This window comes from Zeugodacus cucurbitae, chromosome 6 (assembly GCF_028554725.1).
Source record: "Zeugodacus cucurbitae isolate PBARC_wt_2022May chromosome 6, idZeuCucr1.2, whole genome shotgun sequence".
Lineage (NCBI taxonomy): Eukaryota > Metazoa > Arthropoda > Insecta > Diptera > Tephritidae > Zeugodacus > Zeugodacus cucurbitae.
The window spans coordinates 186882-202271 of NC_071671.1; the positions used below are offsets into that span (position 1 = coordinate 186882).

The 15390-nt window shown below is 31.9% G+C and overlaps 2 protein-coding genes across 8 annotated transcripts in view; one reads left to right on the forward strand and one right to left on the reverse strand.

The window, feature by feature from the left end:
* Positions 1-1017: 1017 nt before the first annotated feature.
* On the reverse strand, positions 1018-7040 carry LOC105213472 (uncharacterized). Of its 7 annotated transcripts, XM_054234899.1 has the most exons (7): positions 6826-6964; positions 5546-6664; positions 5352-5473; positions 5176-5287; positions 2632-5108; positions 2224-2564; positions 1018-2161 (listed from the first exon to the last, which is right to left on the reverse strand). In XM_054234899.1, the coding sequence occupies exons 1-7, from the start codon at positions 6836-6838 to the stop codon at positions 1840-1842; spliced, it is 4506 nt and encodes a 1501-aa protein (XP_054090874.1). In that variant the 5' UTR covers positions 6839-6964; the 3' UTR covers positions 1018-1839. The 7 variants fall into 7 exon arrangements, with proteins under 7 accessions (XP_054090874.1, XP_011184644.2, XP_054090873.1 ...); XM_011186342.3 differs by having other exon boundaries at positions 5352-6664; positions 6914-7040; XM_054234898.1 differs by having other exon boundaries at positions 5352-6664; positions 6883-7024.
* Positions 7041-7200: 160 nt separating this feature from the next.
* The window catches only part of LOC105213471 (neurogenic protein mastermind), a 33017-nt gene continuing 24827 nt past the window's right edge, over positions 7201-15390 (forward strand). The window contains exon 1 of the mRNA XM_011186338.3: positions 7201-7998. The gene's annotated coding sequence lies outside the window, so the exon portion shown is untranslated. The remainder of the gene's footprint in view (positions 7999-15390) is intronic.

Here is a 15390-nt window from a genome sequence, read left to right on the forward strand (position 1 = left end):
TCGCACGGGACAAAAAATGGAAGTCGTTTTTGGGGACAACGAATCAAACGTCGTTTCAGCGAATTTGAGGCAATATTAAAATGTTTTTGATTGTAAAATGTTGCGCATTGATACCTTTTAAATTGGTATGAATTTCACCCAAAAATAATTTATAGTTTTTTTTAATTAAATATTTACCACATTCGCACGGGACATGTCGCACGGGACATTTTTTTCCATAATAATATTTATGTTGATTTTGTTGTTATAAAACAGAATTGTTTAACAACAAGTCCAATAAAATGGCTTAATAAAGTAGTAAATGTATTTATTTATTTATTTTAACTAACATGCAACGAGAAACCCAACAAAAACTCTATAGTATGAAATGAAAATAGTATTATGAATGTGAAATACAGTTTTTTTTCAGAAATTCTGCTGTCCTCGGGTATAAAAATAATGTTTGGATTTCGTTATCTGCCAGACATTCCTTTTGATAACTGCTCCCAATGCATCGTCGGCTCTTTGCAAAAAAATTCCATTCTAATGAAGAGCATTAGCAATTTTTTATAAGAGCAACCAGGCTTGAAAATATAAATTTCTTTTTAAAAAAATAAATATTTTAGAAAAGCAACTAAAGGATTTCTTAATTTTATTTAAGAGATTTATCAAGAAAATAATATGTCATGCGTTAACTTGTCACTTTTAAAGGCAAACGCTTTTCTCCTGACAACATTGTTAAAATGAGCACTCTTATTTTGATTTGTAAGCCTGTAATTCCCGCCAAAATCTATTTTAATAGCTAGTTCAGTGGAATTTAAAGAATTTATAAGACAAAAAATAATTTTAAATTTTTGAACTCCACACCTACGATGTCGCACGAGACCAATTTTAAGTAGTTACCAAAATCACAATTTAGCGAACTTTCTTCTTCGAACTTCAGTGGAACTTCTCTAACTCGAATCACCATAATGCACAAAAAAACTTCGAGTTATAGAAATTTTCATTAAAACATACATTTTTCAAAAAGCTGTAAAATATAGTTTTATACACAGTTTTATTTATTTACTTCGCAAAATTTTTATGTACATACGTTAAAATATGTTTTATGTAATTTCGTTTGTTACAGTTTACTATTTGGCTCTTGTCACCTATATTCCATGCCTTTGTTAGATGATTTATGCAATCCATAAGTGTAATATCATATTTCTTGTTCGCATCCGTACAATATAAAGGGACTCTTTTAAAATTCTGTTTCGATAGTAAAATTTTAAATTTTGTATTATGCTCTGACCAAAAAGTTCAATTTATGGAAGAAAATTTGTATGAAATTTGACTTCTATTGCCAATTCAAGAGTTCAAGTTATGGAGATCTTCGAGTTATGGAAGTTCCACTGTATTTCCGATGCAGTGGGAACAAGTGTTATTTTTTGATGTCGCACGGGACATTGAAATATAAGATAAAGATAGTACAAAAACAGACAACAACAGTTATTTGCAATCGATAACTCTCTTATGCATTTTATTTTGCTCTTTGTACCCTTATAAAGGTTTTATACAAACCGAAAATTAATACATGATAGTTTCTTTAACGATTTTGACGAAAACACAAATGCAGTAGAAAAATCGAAATGAGAAAAGTAGCTCCTATGCGACTTGGCTTTCGTATATCACGTAATTGGTTATGAATTAATTTAATATAAATAAATTTAAATATTTTCTTATGGAAATAATAATGTTTAATATTTTGTCTGTGGTGGACCTTCTGGCGGAAATGCCCATATGTATGTATATGTTTTATAATACTCATATTACTAACAAGATGCATGTTTTGAAATTAGAGTAGACATATTTGTTATATTAGTTCAGAGGAATATAATCGTCATCAGAACTGTCCGAAATCTGACGAATACGCTTTCGTTTCTTAATCTGGGCAACATTTTTGAATTTTTTTCGAACACGTTGTTGTTTTTTTAAAATACGTTCGGCCCGTTCCAGCGGGCTCAAAGTTTCATTTTTCGATTTGATATATTCTTTGTCATCCTCTTCATCAACTACAAAAGAGTCGCAGATATACTGGGAAGGTTCTATAGATACCATTTGTGAGTAAATTTGGCTGTGATCATTATACTCCCGGAAGGCCGGAATTTTGAAAGCACCACGGGCTATTGGTTTGGGACTTCTGAAATATAAATGAAATTATCTGTATTAGTATAGCGTTTAAATAGTTAGAATTTGGCATACTTAATGGATTGCAAGTAGTGTGCTTGCATCTGAGAAGATGTGGGTGCATTTTCGTCTAATGTCTCCAACTCATCACTCGATACAATCATAGAGTCCTTCACATACTGACTACAGGGCATTTCATTATATTCATCTTCACTTTCATCGCCACTAACTGTAGCCTCATAATCAATAAAATTATTCAGACGGTTACGCTTTTGTCTTTGTCGGCAGAAAGAATTAACTGCCTCCTGCGTTTCAGTGATTTCTTCGCACTCCGTTTCATACCCTTCTCCTGTCTTTGTATTAATAACAGTAGAATCGCTGTGTTCATTTGAAATGGATTTCGTATATGGTGCGGGCTGATTAATTTAATAAGTATACTATATATTACTAATGCTATAAAAAACGGATTTTTTATTTACATACGATTTGTGTTTCGATAAGCTCTTCACAATCTGTTTCCGACCCAACTGTTTTCTCAATTCGTTCGCCTGAATCACTCGACGAAATATCTTTACATTTGGATGTTTTAAATGATGACATCGTTGAATTTTCATTGTCGCTTATATTTGTTGGTAAAAACGGCTCATCATCGGTTGTTGATAAACATAACGCTTTGCGAACCTGTTTTTCTGCGAAGGCTACGCTATGTTGTATATGTTCCGGCAAGTTACCTTTTCGCCTTTTAACATTTTGTAAGAACAATTCGTAAAGGGTTGGTGATTTTTCATATTGCTCTGGATGAGTTGATAACCTTTCTGGTGGTGTTATGGGTCTATTAGGACTCAGCATTTCTAAATTAGGATTCGCATTAGTTGAAGTATTTAAAAAATCAATCGCTTCTTTTTGGAGAGGAGCGAACGGGGTTAGTTGCTTTTCATATTGTTTTGCTTCAATAGGTAGCCTTTTTGGTGACGTTTTGGGTGTATAAGAACTCAGTATTTCTGAATTGCGATTTAAGTTAGAAGTGTATACATTTTCTTTTTGACTTAAATCGTTATTAGAGGAGGAATACAAAGGTCGATCAGTCAAAACTTTATTATCGTCAATTTTGGAGTTCAAAGTAGGGGTGTTATCAACAAATTCCTCATATAAAATTTCCTCAGGAAATGGTTTCAAAAAATCATTTATATTTACATGTAAATCATTTAGGGTTGACTTTGATAAAGAAGACACCCGTTTAGGAAATTCATTAGTAAAGGTGATACTTTTACATTCATTTGAACATTTGTTTAAATTTGGAAGTGTACAATTGGGCTCTGTCTTTTTTGATCTGTCATTGATCAAAGTTTGTTGTTCTAGCTGATATTCTTCCGTTGAAGTGTCAGATAAAATTATAATGTCAGATGATTTATTTTCGCTATTGTATGCAGTCAAATTTTCGTCCGCCAATTGCAATGACTTCACCATTGTGTAACTTTGTTTCCCAGAATTTAAAATCTGACGCTGAAAAGCTTTTACTAAAGGTGTTTGTACTGGAGTAGACTTGTTACCTGCATTTATTGTAAATTCATTCCATAGGCAATTATCTTGACATGTGGATTCAACATTTATGCTAGATTCACCAAATCTGCTGATTTCAGCTTCTTCATCGAAAATGACAGTTTCGTATACCATTGAATTGGTATCTTTTCTCAATTGTGAATATGATACAGGTTGATAATCATCAATTTCAGGTTTGGAATATGACTCTTCATAAAACTTTGTTTTCTTTAATTCTTCTTGTATGTAATCAAAATTATCGTATAAAAGTCCTGGTTCTTCCAACCCATTAAATATTGCATTGCAAACCTGTGTGTATTCACTGTCATTTAGGTCATAATCAGAGGGAGGTCTATAACTTCGTTTTCTACCTAAACTTTCAATATTAGCATCATCAATGAACATTTCCACACTTGAGAGATTGTCACCCAACAGTTTTGTAATAATGTCGCACAAATGTCGAATATCTTTTTCTTCGTCCGACATTTCATCGGGATTCAAAGGTAATATATCCAATAACTTCATCTTCTCCAATACATCCTTAACAATATATGGTTGCGTTCTTAAAATAAAACGTTTTCCATCATTAGATATCTTTGATGATTTCAATTGTTCTATCGGATTAGTAATAAGTTCTTTAGGGGATATTAAAGGTGAATTTTTTTCGAGGACTCGTTTTAGACTGCGAAAACGTTGAGAATTATATAGTGATATTTCTTGACCGGGATTTAATTTATGAGCACCTGTTTTGGAACATGTAGTTTCACTTAATAGCTGTGTATTAGATGATACGGGATCTTCAAAAGCACTGAAATAATCATCAATTTTTCGCAAACATTTTTCAAGATTTTGTTGCGTCTCTAAGCCATGCTGTGACGGATCCGTAAATAATGTGTTAATATTTGGTCTTACTTTTCCTTTGAAAAAAGTTCTCAAATCTTGATTGCCCAACATTTTTTTTGTTCCATTCTTTGAATTTACAGATTTGTTCGTTTCTTTCAATTTACGTGGTTTTATAAAAATCTGAAACACTTTAGGATCTATATCAATAGGGACCAATCGTGGCGAGTTCTTATATAAAGATTTTTTTACAGTTATTGAATGGAGCATTCTTGCATTAATCAAGTCCTTCTGCGCTAAAACATCTTTAAAAATTTGTTGTTCCCGGCCTTCGGTAACCAATACCACAACATGACCTTGTTTTTTCCTTCCAGTTCGTCCAATTCTTTGAATGAAACGTTGTGGATTCGAAGTATTGATGTCGAAGCATACAATAAGCTCTACTTCGCCAACATCTATACCTTCTTCTCCGATAGAAGTGGCTATGAGGATATTACATTTACCACATCGAAAGTCATCCATAATTTGAATCTGTTGTTTTTGTGTTAGTGAACACAAAGAACCGGTGGTGCTACCCTGACCTTATAATTTGATATGAAAATTAGTTTCTTAAATAAACATGGAAAGGACAAATTATGTCATAATTACCTACAAAATAACGTGGCTTGAGTAATGGCTCATGCTGTAACAATAATCGATATATCAGCATAACTGATTCTCGATATTCACAGAAAACTATTGCACGCGTGTTTGGGTTAGTCTATAAATATTGAAAAGTCATATGACTGGAAACCAAATATTGACTTATTATAACGGTAACATACTTGAAAATGCTGAAGTAAACATGTTCTTGCTTGCTCGAACTTTGGGTGTCCAAAGTCAAACTTGTCTGGTATTTTAGAGTTTTCGCCATTGACCATCGAACGTTTTGAAACTTCAAAAGAATCTGGACCAAATTGATCACGTAATCGATCTAATAATTGGCGAACTTTAGGTTCCATATTTATAACGTACTTACACCGCCCATCTTCGTTCTCCTCGAAATAATTAAGAAATACCCGAATGCCATGGCGCTCCAATAGTTCTAGAGCATGGTGCATACTAATACAGAATGAAAAACTACTTGAAATTAATTGTCTCTCTGGATGTTGCTGATTTTGACTATTTTCCCGAAAACGTTTCTGTTCGAACAAAAGAAAATTACGTGAAATATTTTTTAACGATCCTCCTAAAACATTCGCACAAATTAATTTCCTTAGATATGGATCTATAATTGTTAAGATCTCATCATATAATTCCTTTAAATTATTTCCAAGCTGTACCACAACAGTTTTCATATGCCTTTTATGCACATAAGGCAAAACGTCTTCTGACGAGTCACAACGTACTTCAATGTGAGATATAAATAGATTTTGTACCACTTCAGCAATATCTTCCATTGTACGACCAGGAGTTGCTGATAGTGCCACAACTCTAAAGAAATCATTTCGATTCTTTATGGCTTGAACTACTTCCGTATAGGCATATCTCCCCTTTGCTCGATGAGCTTCGTCCACGACAATCAGTTTTACATGTCTAAAAGGAAAATTTGAATCGTCATCCCCTATAATATCGGACAGCACCACCTGAGGTGTTGCAAAGAATACACGTTTTGTCTTCCAAATTTCTTTTCGACTGTTACGATGCAACCTACCAGTCAGCTCAATGGTATCTTCATCAGGAAACGGCATTACACGTTGGCATGCCTCAATTTGCTGTGCCACTAAAGGACGAGTTGGTGCCATAAATATGATTTTACTAGTCGGATACCATCGGTAGATATTGTACATTACAACTGCAGCAATGAACGTTTTACCAAGTCCAGTCGGCAACACAACGAGTGTGTTATTGAATAGTGATGCTTTTATTATGCTTAACTGGTAGGAACGTTCTGGTAAATTACTAGGATACAATATCATCTCACCAACATTGCTATCGAAACCTTGATACTGTTCTCCTGTGTGTAATTGTGATTTATTTGGTGAATGCAATGGTGCGTCTAATGCACTTTGTAGAGCCTCTTCGTCAAATGTCAAATCACACCAATAATCTGATGAACCCGAAATACTGTTTGCATTAGACATATTCGTATGATAATCTGTAATAAATATTTGCAATTTATTAACATCATTCAAATAAATTACAACCTTTAAATGCTGGTTGGAAAAAGTAAAAGCAATTTCCTGACGTGCTTCCTTTGTCCTTAACTAATGTTTCATAAAAATACTACAATATACAACTAACTTTAAATTCTTTTACCCGCGTTTGTCATAGATACGATACAAACAAATAGGTCCTGCTAAAATTGTATGTTACCAGACTGCACATTTGATTTAAATTGTTATACCCTTCCATCAGTAATGGTTGCCATTCTATTGTTTTTTTGTCGCCAGAAACATTCACAATATATTTTGTAGGTATTTGTATTCTTAATAAAAATAAAATTTGTAACAATTACGCACAGGCAAATCCGATTTATTGTGGTGAAAGAAATTTAAGAGAAAAATGGAATATATAGAAACTTTTTAAGTTATTACTGTGCATTATACAGTGTCATCAAAGACCGTTTTCACACGGGCAATTTTTGTCGCGGCAATTCTTAGTTTTATAGGAGAGGGGGCGACGAAGAGAAGAGAATTTCTCTCTCTCTAGCTTCCCTGAACGGTCAAACTTTACAAGTCGATATGTTCAGCACTTTTCACATCTCAGCCATTTCTCACTCTCTTTATTATATATTCTCTTATATATTAAATGCACGGCGAATTTAATTAAATTCGCTTTGGTTACATGTATAAACTCGTCTCTCTGCTCAATTAATCATATAAAATATTTTGTTTGGGTAGGCAACATTGCCTCACTACATGCAGCCTAAAATTAGTAAGAAGCAAAATGTCAGCGGTCATATACTTATGCATCCGGCGCATAAATGTAGAAATTTTTTCGTGCGAATTGAATTAATGTGAAGTGAAAATCGGAAAGAAAAATATATATACATAAGTATACTATTTAAATCAATGTTGGTGATTGCATGAAATTGGAGTGTTTTTTTGTTAATACGGCACTAGACGTGTTTTTATCAACAATGTGTTATTTAATCAAAATTCTACGAAATATTAAATATCCAAATTACAACATCGGCATGCCAGTCTGCGTGTGCAAAAATAAATGTGATATACTGTGAAGTGCAATCTTTGTGTATATTTCATTGGTTAATATACAAATCGAAATACTGATTGGATTAAAACTTGTGTCGAACAGAAAAAGTAAGATAATTGAAGATTGGAATATCATACACGAACACATGTTCGAACTAACACATGCATACTCGCGTGCGTATGTATATATAATGCTCATTTGAGTATGCCATATGCATTTATTTATCGACTCGCGCCAATTCAATACAAATCTTGAATCCAGTGTGGGGAAATTAAGGTAATTGACAGTTTTTTTTGGCTCATATACATTGTCAAGAACTACAAGTATTAAACAAATGTTTTAGTTTCTTTCAGTGTTTTGTTATTTACTTTAATTTTAATTATTCAATGCTTTTACACAAACATTTGTTTTCTCTGTATGGCTTATGCTCACGAGAGAGGATATAAACATACACATGTACATATACACACAGACACCACAGTAAACCTACTCAGTCATTTTGTGTATCTTATTATAATATATTTAAAAATTACGCCATTTACATATACATTTAATAATAATAATAATAAATTAACAAGTTTAGCTAAGTAATAAAATAATAGCTGAAATGATTCTATGTGATTTAAAATTTTAACTTTGAAATTTTTACAATGCTCTCTCAATTCCAATTCTGAAATAATTTCAATACATGTTCTCTCTGGTTAAAGTTCATGCTTCCTTCAGCTGCTTCCGCTCTTTCAAAACATTTCAATATTTATTGTTTTGTCATAATATTAAGTTAACAAAAAATATACACATAGTGAACAAGGTGCTTTTGTATTATAATATTAATAAGTTGTGGAAGTATGTATGTCTGATCATTGGTTCTGTTAAATACAACGAAATGAATTCTTCTAATAAAAACTGAAGTAGTTGGTAATTATTGTTAATTAAATTATAATGTTCAGAATAAAAAACACCTTTAATTATTCCTTTATATTTAGTTATTTTTTACATTATTTGTTTTTATTATCCAATTAAGAGATAATAAGTAAAATGTAACTAATTGTAACTAAAAACAAAACAATACGTTTTTTTGAACGCATCATAATTATGTATATTTACAAACATATATATACGTGGTTTAGAGCCAGACACCAAGTAATGAAATTAAAGCTCACTGAAAAACCATTTGCATCGTCATACATCGGTGTGTGGTTCATGCCGGCGCTTTCGACGATTGTCAATGATATTTCTTTTTGATTAGCGGTTCTAAAATAGCTAGCTTCCATTTATCTAATACCGTATATATCAGTTAATATGTGAAAATTTAGTAAACCTATAATTTCGAATAGCTTGGTGGCGAAAATGAGTGAAATCGGTCCAGGAATTACCCTATCTCAAAACTATATATGTATATTCAAATAATGATTTCTGTAATTCTAATAGACTTTAGGGCGAATATATAGGTCAAATTGTATGTTTTCTTAATAAAATTAAATTATTAAATTGCGAGGGTGAAAAATGTTCGGTCACACCCGAACTTAACACTTTCTTTCATGTTTTAATTTTCACTTGTAAGTTATGTGGGAAAGGTATAATTCAGTTATAATTCAGAGTAAATTGAAACTACTTTAACTCGCAATTTTTAGAAAAGGGTAATTAACTAAAGAAATGTATGAGGGCAATGTTATAATTGCCTTAAATTGTATGGATGTACGTAAAGCCATGGACACATAAATAGCATACTGGGTCTTCAATAAGAAAAACGTTTATTTATGAAAACACAAAAACAGTATATTATTCTATTAACAATAAAAATAGGCGAAAACATGAATATCCCAATAAACAGCCGATACACATAAATATTACAATAGTTAAAACGCTTACAAAAATATGAAAAAAGTTTACAAACTATTAATAAATTGCATCAAATTGTTACTTGGTTAGTAACAATATATTGTTACTATACTCACTATTTTTCGTTATTTGTTCCCAACTTCGCCGCATATTTTCCCCCCAGTTTTTAAGATCGCTCCTTTTAGATTGTATACCAATTTTGAATGTTGTTTTATGCTAATTGTGTTTTGATATCATTCCATAACTTTTCTATTGGATTGAGGTCCAGTTTTTGCACAGTCCAATCCTATATCCTAACTTTTTCCCTGTCGAACAATTGTCTTACTACCTTTGCGGTGTGCTTCGGATCATTCTACTGTATAAATATTCAGTTTATGGACAAAAATGGTAATGGATAAAAACAGATCTATTTCGTGTTTTAGTATATCCAAATACTGATACCGTTAAATTTCACCATTTATATGAACAATTTGCACAATGCCATACCAATGGCCGGCCATTATGCTTCCACCATGGATAACCTAGGGTTAAAGACTTTTTTGGTTCAACTAGGATTAAAAGCTTTAACCTATGAACGACGTGCAATTGTTTTTCCATCTGAACTCGTCCTATTCATCTTATTTTCGTCGCTCCAAAGCACGTTGTTTCTGTGGACCTTTTCAAATATCAGCCGAGTTTTTATATGACGTTTTGACAGGAGTGGGGGTTTCGTGCTAATTAATCAATTCTGCTGAGTTTCGTTGAGTCGTCTTTCTACAAGCTTTCTACATACATCCAAAAAGATTCTCCATCGAGCATAAGTTTTCTTGAAGACTCAAAATCATCAGCTTTGAGCTTCCTTACTACGATTCCGTCAACACTAATATCGGTTTTACATGACATATGTTTTCATGGAATCTTCTTTTTTACATGGAATATTTTTTTTGTTGCATTAAGAGCATTACATAACATTTTTCTATAGAGAAACATTATTTCAGACATTCCGGCAGGAGATTTTCCTTTTTTGCTCATGTCGCTCTCTTTTTCGGTGTGAAAAGTTTTCCCCACCTCATTTTTATAAAATATCGGAGAAATTATAATTGATTCGTAAAATATAATTAATAATATGTCAGAGCTTAATAGATATAAATAAATGAAAAAGTACTTAAAAATTTGCAATTAATGTGTCCACTACAACTTTACCAGGGATAACGGTAACAAATATTTCCATGCCTACATTTTTGTAATCACCTATTTTAGGGCTTTAGAAATTAGGTGTAATATTTGACTAGATTTTGTGCTATTTATGTGTCCATGGCTGTATGTATGTATACAATACTAGAGTAAATTTTTTTTAAACCTTAGATAATTGTTTTTAAAGCTCCTCATTGTGTTTCCTCAAAAGCTTATTAAATATTTCGCCTTTGTCCGATACAAATTTAGTGATTTATTCTTTAAATATACATCTGTATTTTTAACTTGCCAATAAACCTTCTGATTTTGCGTTTATGCAAAACTTTGAAAACTAACGGCAAAAGTTTGGTTATGCATATATATATGAATGTACACAGATAAGTATGTATTCGTATAAAGGTATTTTTGTTGTGTTTAGTACAAAACGTGAACATTACAACATTGGTGAAGGCGAAAACAAGTCACTTTGAAGACAAACCTGTTTAAGGTACACAAGTGCATAAAAATATGTATCAAGAAGAATAGAAACGGACAGATGGCTGAGCTGGCGCAGTGTAGAATTCACAATAAACATATGTACATATGTATACGTACGATAGGCTACAAAAAATTCCGAAAATATTTAATTTCCAATATCCTAAATTTCAAACTATTATAGATATTAAAAAGTATTCTACAGTACCTAAATAATAATAATAAACAAATTTAGTTTTTACTGATAGATTTGAGGTAGATATATATTATAGAACTCTGCACCTGAATTAACATGTTGCACAGAGTATAATAGTATTGTTCACATAACGGTTGGCTGTAAGTCCTAAAATTTAACGAGTTAGATATGGGGTTACATATATCAAAATGATCAGGTTTGCAGAGGTCTGTCTGTCCATGCAAGCGATAACTTGAGTAAAAATTGAGATATCTTGATTAAACTTGAAAACCATGCCCACAAAGTGGCGAAAACCGAAAAGACACAAAATACCATAACTAAGCCATAAATAAAGTGTTAAAAGTAAAGTTAGGTACAAAGGATCGCACTAGAAATGAGCATAAAGGTCTAGGTTTTTTGTATATATTTCGCAAACCAATAAAGCTATATGAACCAAACTGACTAGTCACATTTCCTTTTTGTACTCTCTCACATATCATGAAAATAAGTGAAATCGTTAATAACCACGCCCACCTCCCATACAAAGGTTATCTTGAAATCTACTAAAAGTGTGTTAACTCACTATTTTCTCTTCTTCTAATAGTTTGTCTCTGCACCAAAAATGGTTAAAATATGGTCTTTCCTCCCCCTAGCTCCCTTATATGTACCTAATTATAGGTTTTTCTTTCGGTTACATCCGAACTTAGCACTTTCTTATTTGTTATCTATAGGTACATGATAACAAACGGTTTTGTAGAATAAGTCTAATTAAACATTACAAGAACTTTGGTGCTTCATTTACCTACATACATATGTATGTATAGCTTAAAATCGGAAAAGTTTTTGAAACATATACAGTTTCCCATACACTACGTAGTTCAGTTTAAACTTTAAAGCTATTTCTTATTTTTTCATAACGAGTTAATTAACGATTTTTGAAATGTTTTAATTATAGACTAATATGCTGCCATTTTTTCAGTTAACGTATAATCATACAAATTCGATATATTTAATAAAAACACAAACAGAATATATGTATGTATATACATATGTATGCTTGTATGTTCCATAAGCCACTTTAATCGCCACAAAAGGTATGTCATTTTGATTCTGTATAAATACACACGTGTACATATTCATATAAGCAGCCGTACAGTCAGGTTGGGCGTCGTGAATCTCTGGTTGTCTACAGTGTTGCCAACTCAAATATAACCCCATTCTTTTCAGATATACAAAAACAAAAAGAAAAGAATTATCAATTAATATTTTAAGATAGTTGGGTTTGAAAAACAATTTATCGGTGCAATGTTTTTGCTTTTGCTTTTTTGTAAGAAAATCTAAAAAATATGTCGACGATTTATTTATTTTTGCCCATTGGTTAAATAGATGAAAGAGCGTATTAAAAAGCTAACTCGTGAACCAAATTATAATTAGTTAGAAATCTCAAAATGAGATACAAAACCACTTTTATGATGTGAATGAATACACTTAGTAGAGAAACAGAATGAGTTGGCAACACTAATAGGTGCTGTATTTGTTGACGGTAGCAATGATACGAGTAGTATAATTTTTACGGTGGTGAGCCGTGCCGCTTTACACCACCAAATCGTCCAGATGGTGATTTGTTTGGTTGTGATGTTGTTCTTAACTTCATCACTTCAACACACTTGCATATATGTATGCTTTAATAGTGGACGTTGTTGTAGTTCTTCCTTCGGTAATGCATCATTACATTGTCTTTTTGTTGGGCACAAAATATACCTGCATTCATACATGCATAACCAAGTACATATCTACAATACATCGATATAAACAAGAGAAATGCAGACCTAGTCGCCAAAACACACAGTGGATTAAGTTTTATCAAAATTGGTTAATAATTGTATAAAGGAGCAATGCATGTGTATAATGAAATATTGTGACCAACAACCTAATCTTCAATTAAATGGAATGGTATTATATTATTTAGGACCGTTGCTTCGTGAATTTAATATATTGTATTATCCATCAGTTGAGCTGCATTACCAATCTATATAAATTAAACCATTTCAATAATGATTTTACTTTATACATATTGTAAGTACATTGTACGAACCGTGTACTATCGTGTACACTGTACTCAGCAAAATGTTCAAGAAAACAAATGCTTATACACATCACAATAAATTGCATATACATATACACATATATGTATATAGTATATAATTATGTATCTACAGTGCCGATGAATGCAGGGAGTACACTTACGTAGATACATATATAGGTAGATGAACGTATGCTTAGTAATGCCGTATGTTATGACCAAGAGAGCGTTTACTTGTAGTTCGTACGAATCTTCTTTCTCGTTTCCGCGACTATTTTACGATATGTATCTGGCTTTTCCACATTTTCTCTGCAATTGTACTACTTCCATACTGTTGTCGCCATAGATCAAGTCAAAGTGTGGTAAATACAAATAGATCGCATATTTTTCCCATTTTTTTATTTATATATCCACACTCTATTATTTAAAATAAAGTAATGAAGAATTGAATTTGATAGTATAGCATCCTTATTTTGACTCATATAACTGACTTTAGTTATCGAATGGGACACTGATCTATAATACTGCATGTGTGCATATTATTTCAGAGAAACCAGCAAATATGTACATATGTATGTATATAGTTTATTCAAAATTGGAGCAGTAAAAAGTGGTAGTTACATCCACTAAATGGTATTATAAGCAAGTAAGTTGGGTTGCATCCTTACAATCATATTTTGTGCGTTATTATATCATTATTTATTATTTATTTGCTAATATTATACATGTACATACATATATAAATATAAAACCGGACATACATACATACATTATTATTTAACTTAGAAGTAAAAGCATTCGGTTACTCGTATTTTAAACTTCGTATATTGTACTATCGTACATTATACGATGTTAAACCAATACTTTCATGCAATAAAAATACGGACGAATAATCAACTAGTATTTTACAACAATTATTGATTGCTACAGTGGTTAGTTAATAGATTTCATATTAGAATTTAATCTTCTCCGACTTGAACTCTGTGTTATGGTGACATCTAATGCCGCTTATTCACGTTATCAAAGTTATTGCTGTATATACATACATACATACATATTCATAGATACATATACATATGTATAATCATGCATACGAGTATATTAATACGTAGTAGATTTTAAGCGAAACAATTTCTCACCTAGGCATTTGGTAGACAACTAATAGCAAGCGCAAATACGCTTTAACATCGTTTTAAATGGTGCAATGCATTTTAATATTTTATTTACGTCGCTACATGTTCTATTCATTGTATATGTACATACATACATACATATGTACAAATATGAGAACATTTTAAACAGGGTATTTCCTTAACGTGTATATAGGGCCCGTGATGACGACGACAGTACAAGCGAGCAACTGACAATTATCTCTTATCACTGCAGTATTACTTTATTTATGCTTTCAGAGGTTGACATTCGGCTTGACAATGTTTGCATTGAAGGCAGTCGGTCTTAGTCGAAAGTTTTTGCAATTTCGAATTCGATTTAATAAATGTTCTAGCTTTATACGAGTATTCATAAGATAACGTTAAATCTGAATATAGGTGTATTTTCCTGCAAAAATGGTCTATTTGAAAAAAGGACACTTGAATCATGGTCATAGAGCACTTAACTTAAAATTTAAGCACATTTCATATAAAACGTGTTATCCATTTATTGCGAAGGACTATTACGATTGTAGGCAGGAACATCAATTCCGAAAGACTTTAGAGGGGAAAACTTGGTTTGTACTACTGCTCATATTCAGACTTCTTTGATATTTATACTAAAATACAATCGTTTTCCGAAATAATGAACACATTAATTCTCAGGCCTGTTCGTTACATCGAATTTTTCGTTAATTCGAGTACTCACTAAAATTAGTTAAATATCCGTAAATTGCAGTTTAATACATTTTAATACTCTCGCAACAAAGTTGCTA

Excerpts from the sequence above, each read along its gene's own strand:
- LOC105213472 (XM_011186340.3), bottom strand. Across the intron at positions 5,109-5,175 it reads CAAGCCACGTTATTTTGTAG|GTCAGGGTAGCACCACCGGT; the intron begins GTAATTATGACA and ends TCAAATTATAAG. Across the intron at positions 2,565-2,631 it reads AGCTTATCGAAACACAAATC|CCCGCACCATATACGAAATC; the intron begins GTATGTAAATAA and ends TAAATTAATCAG.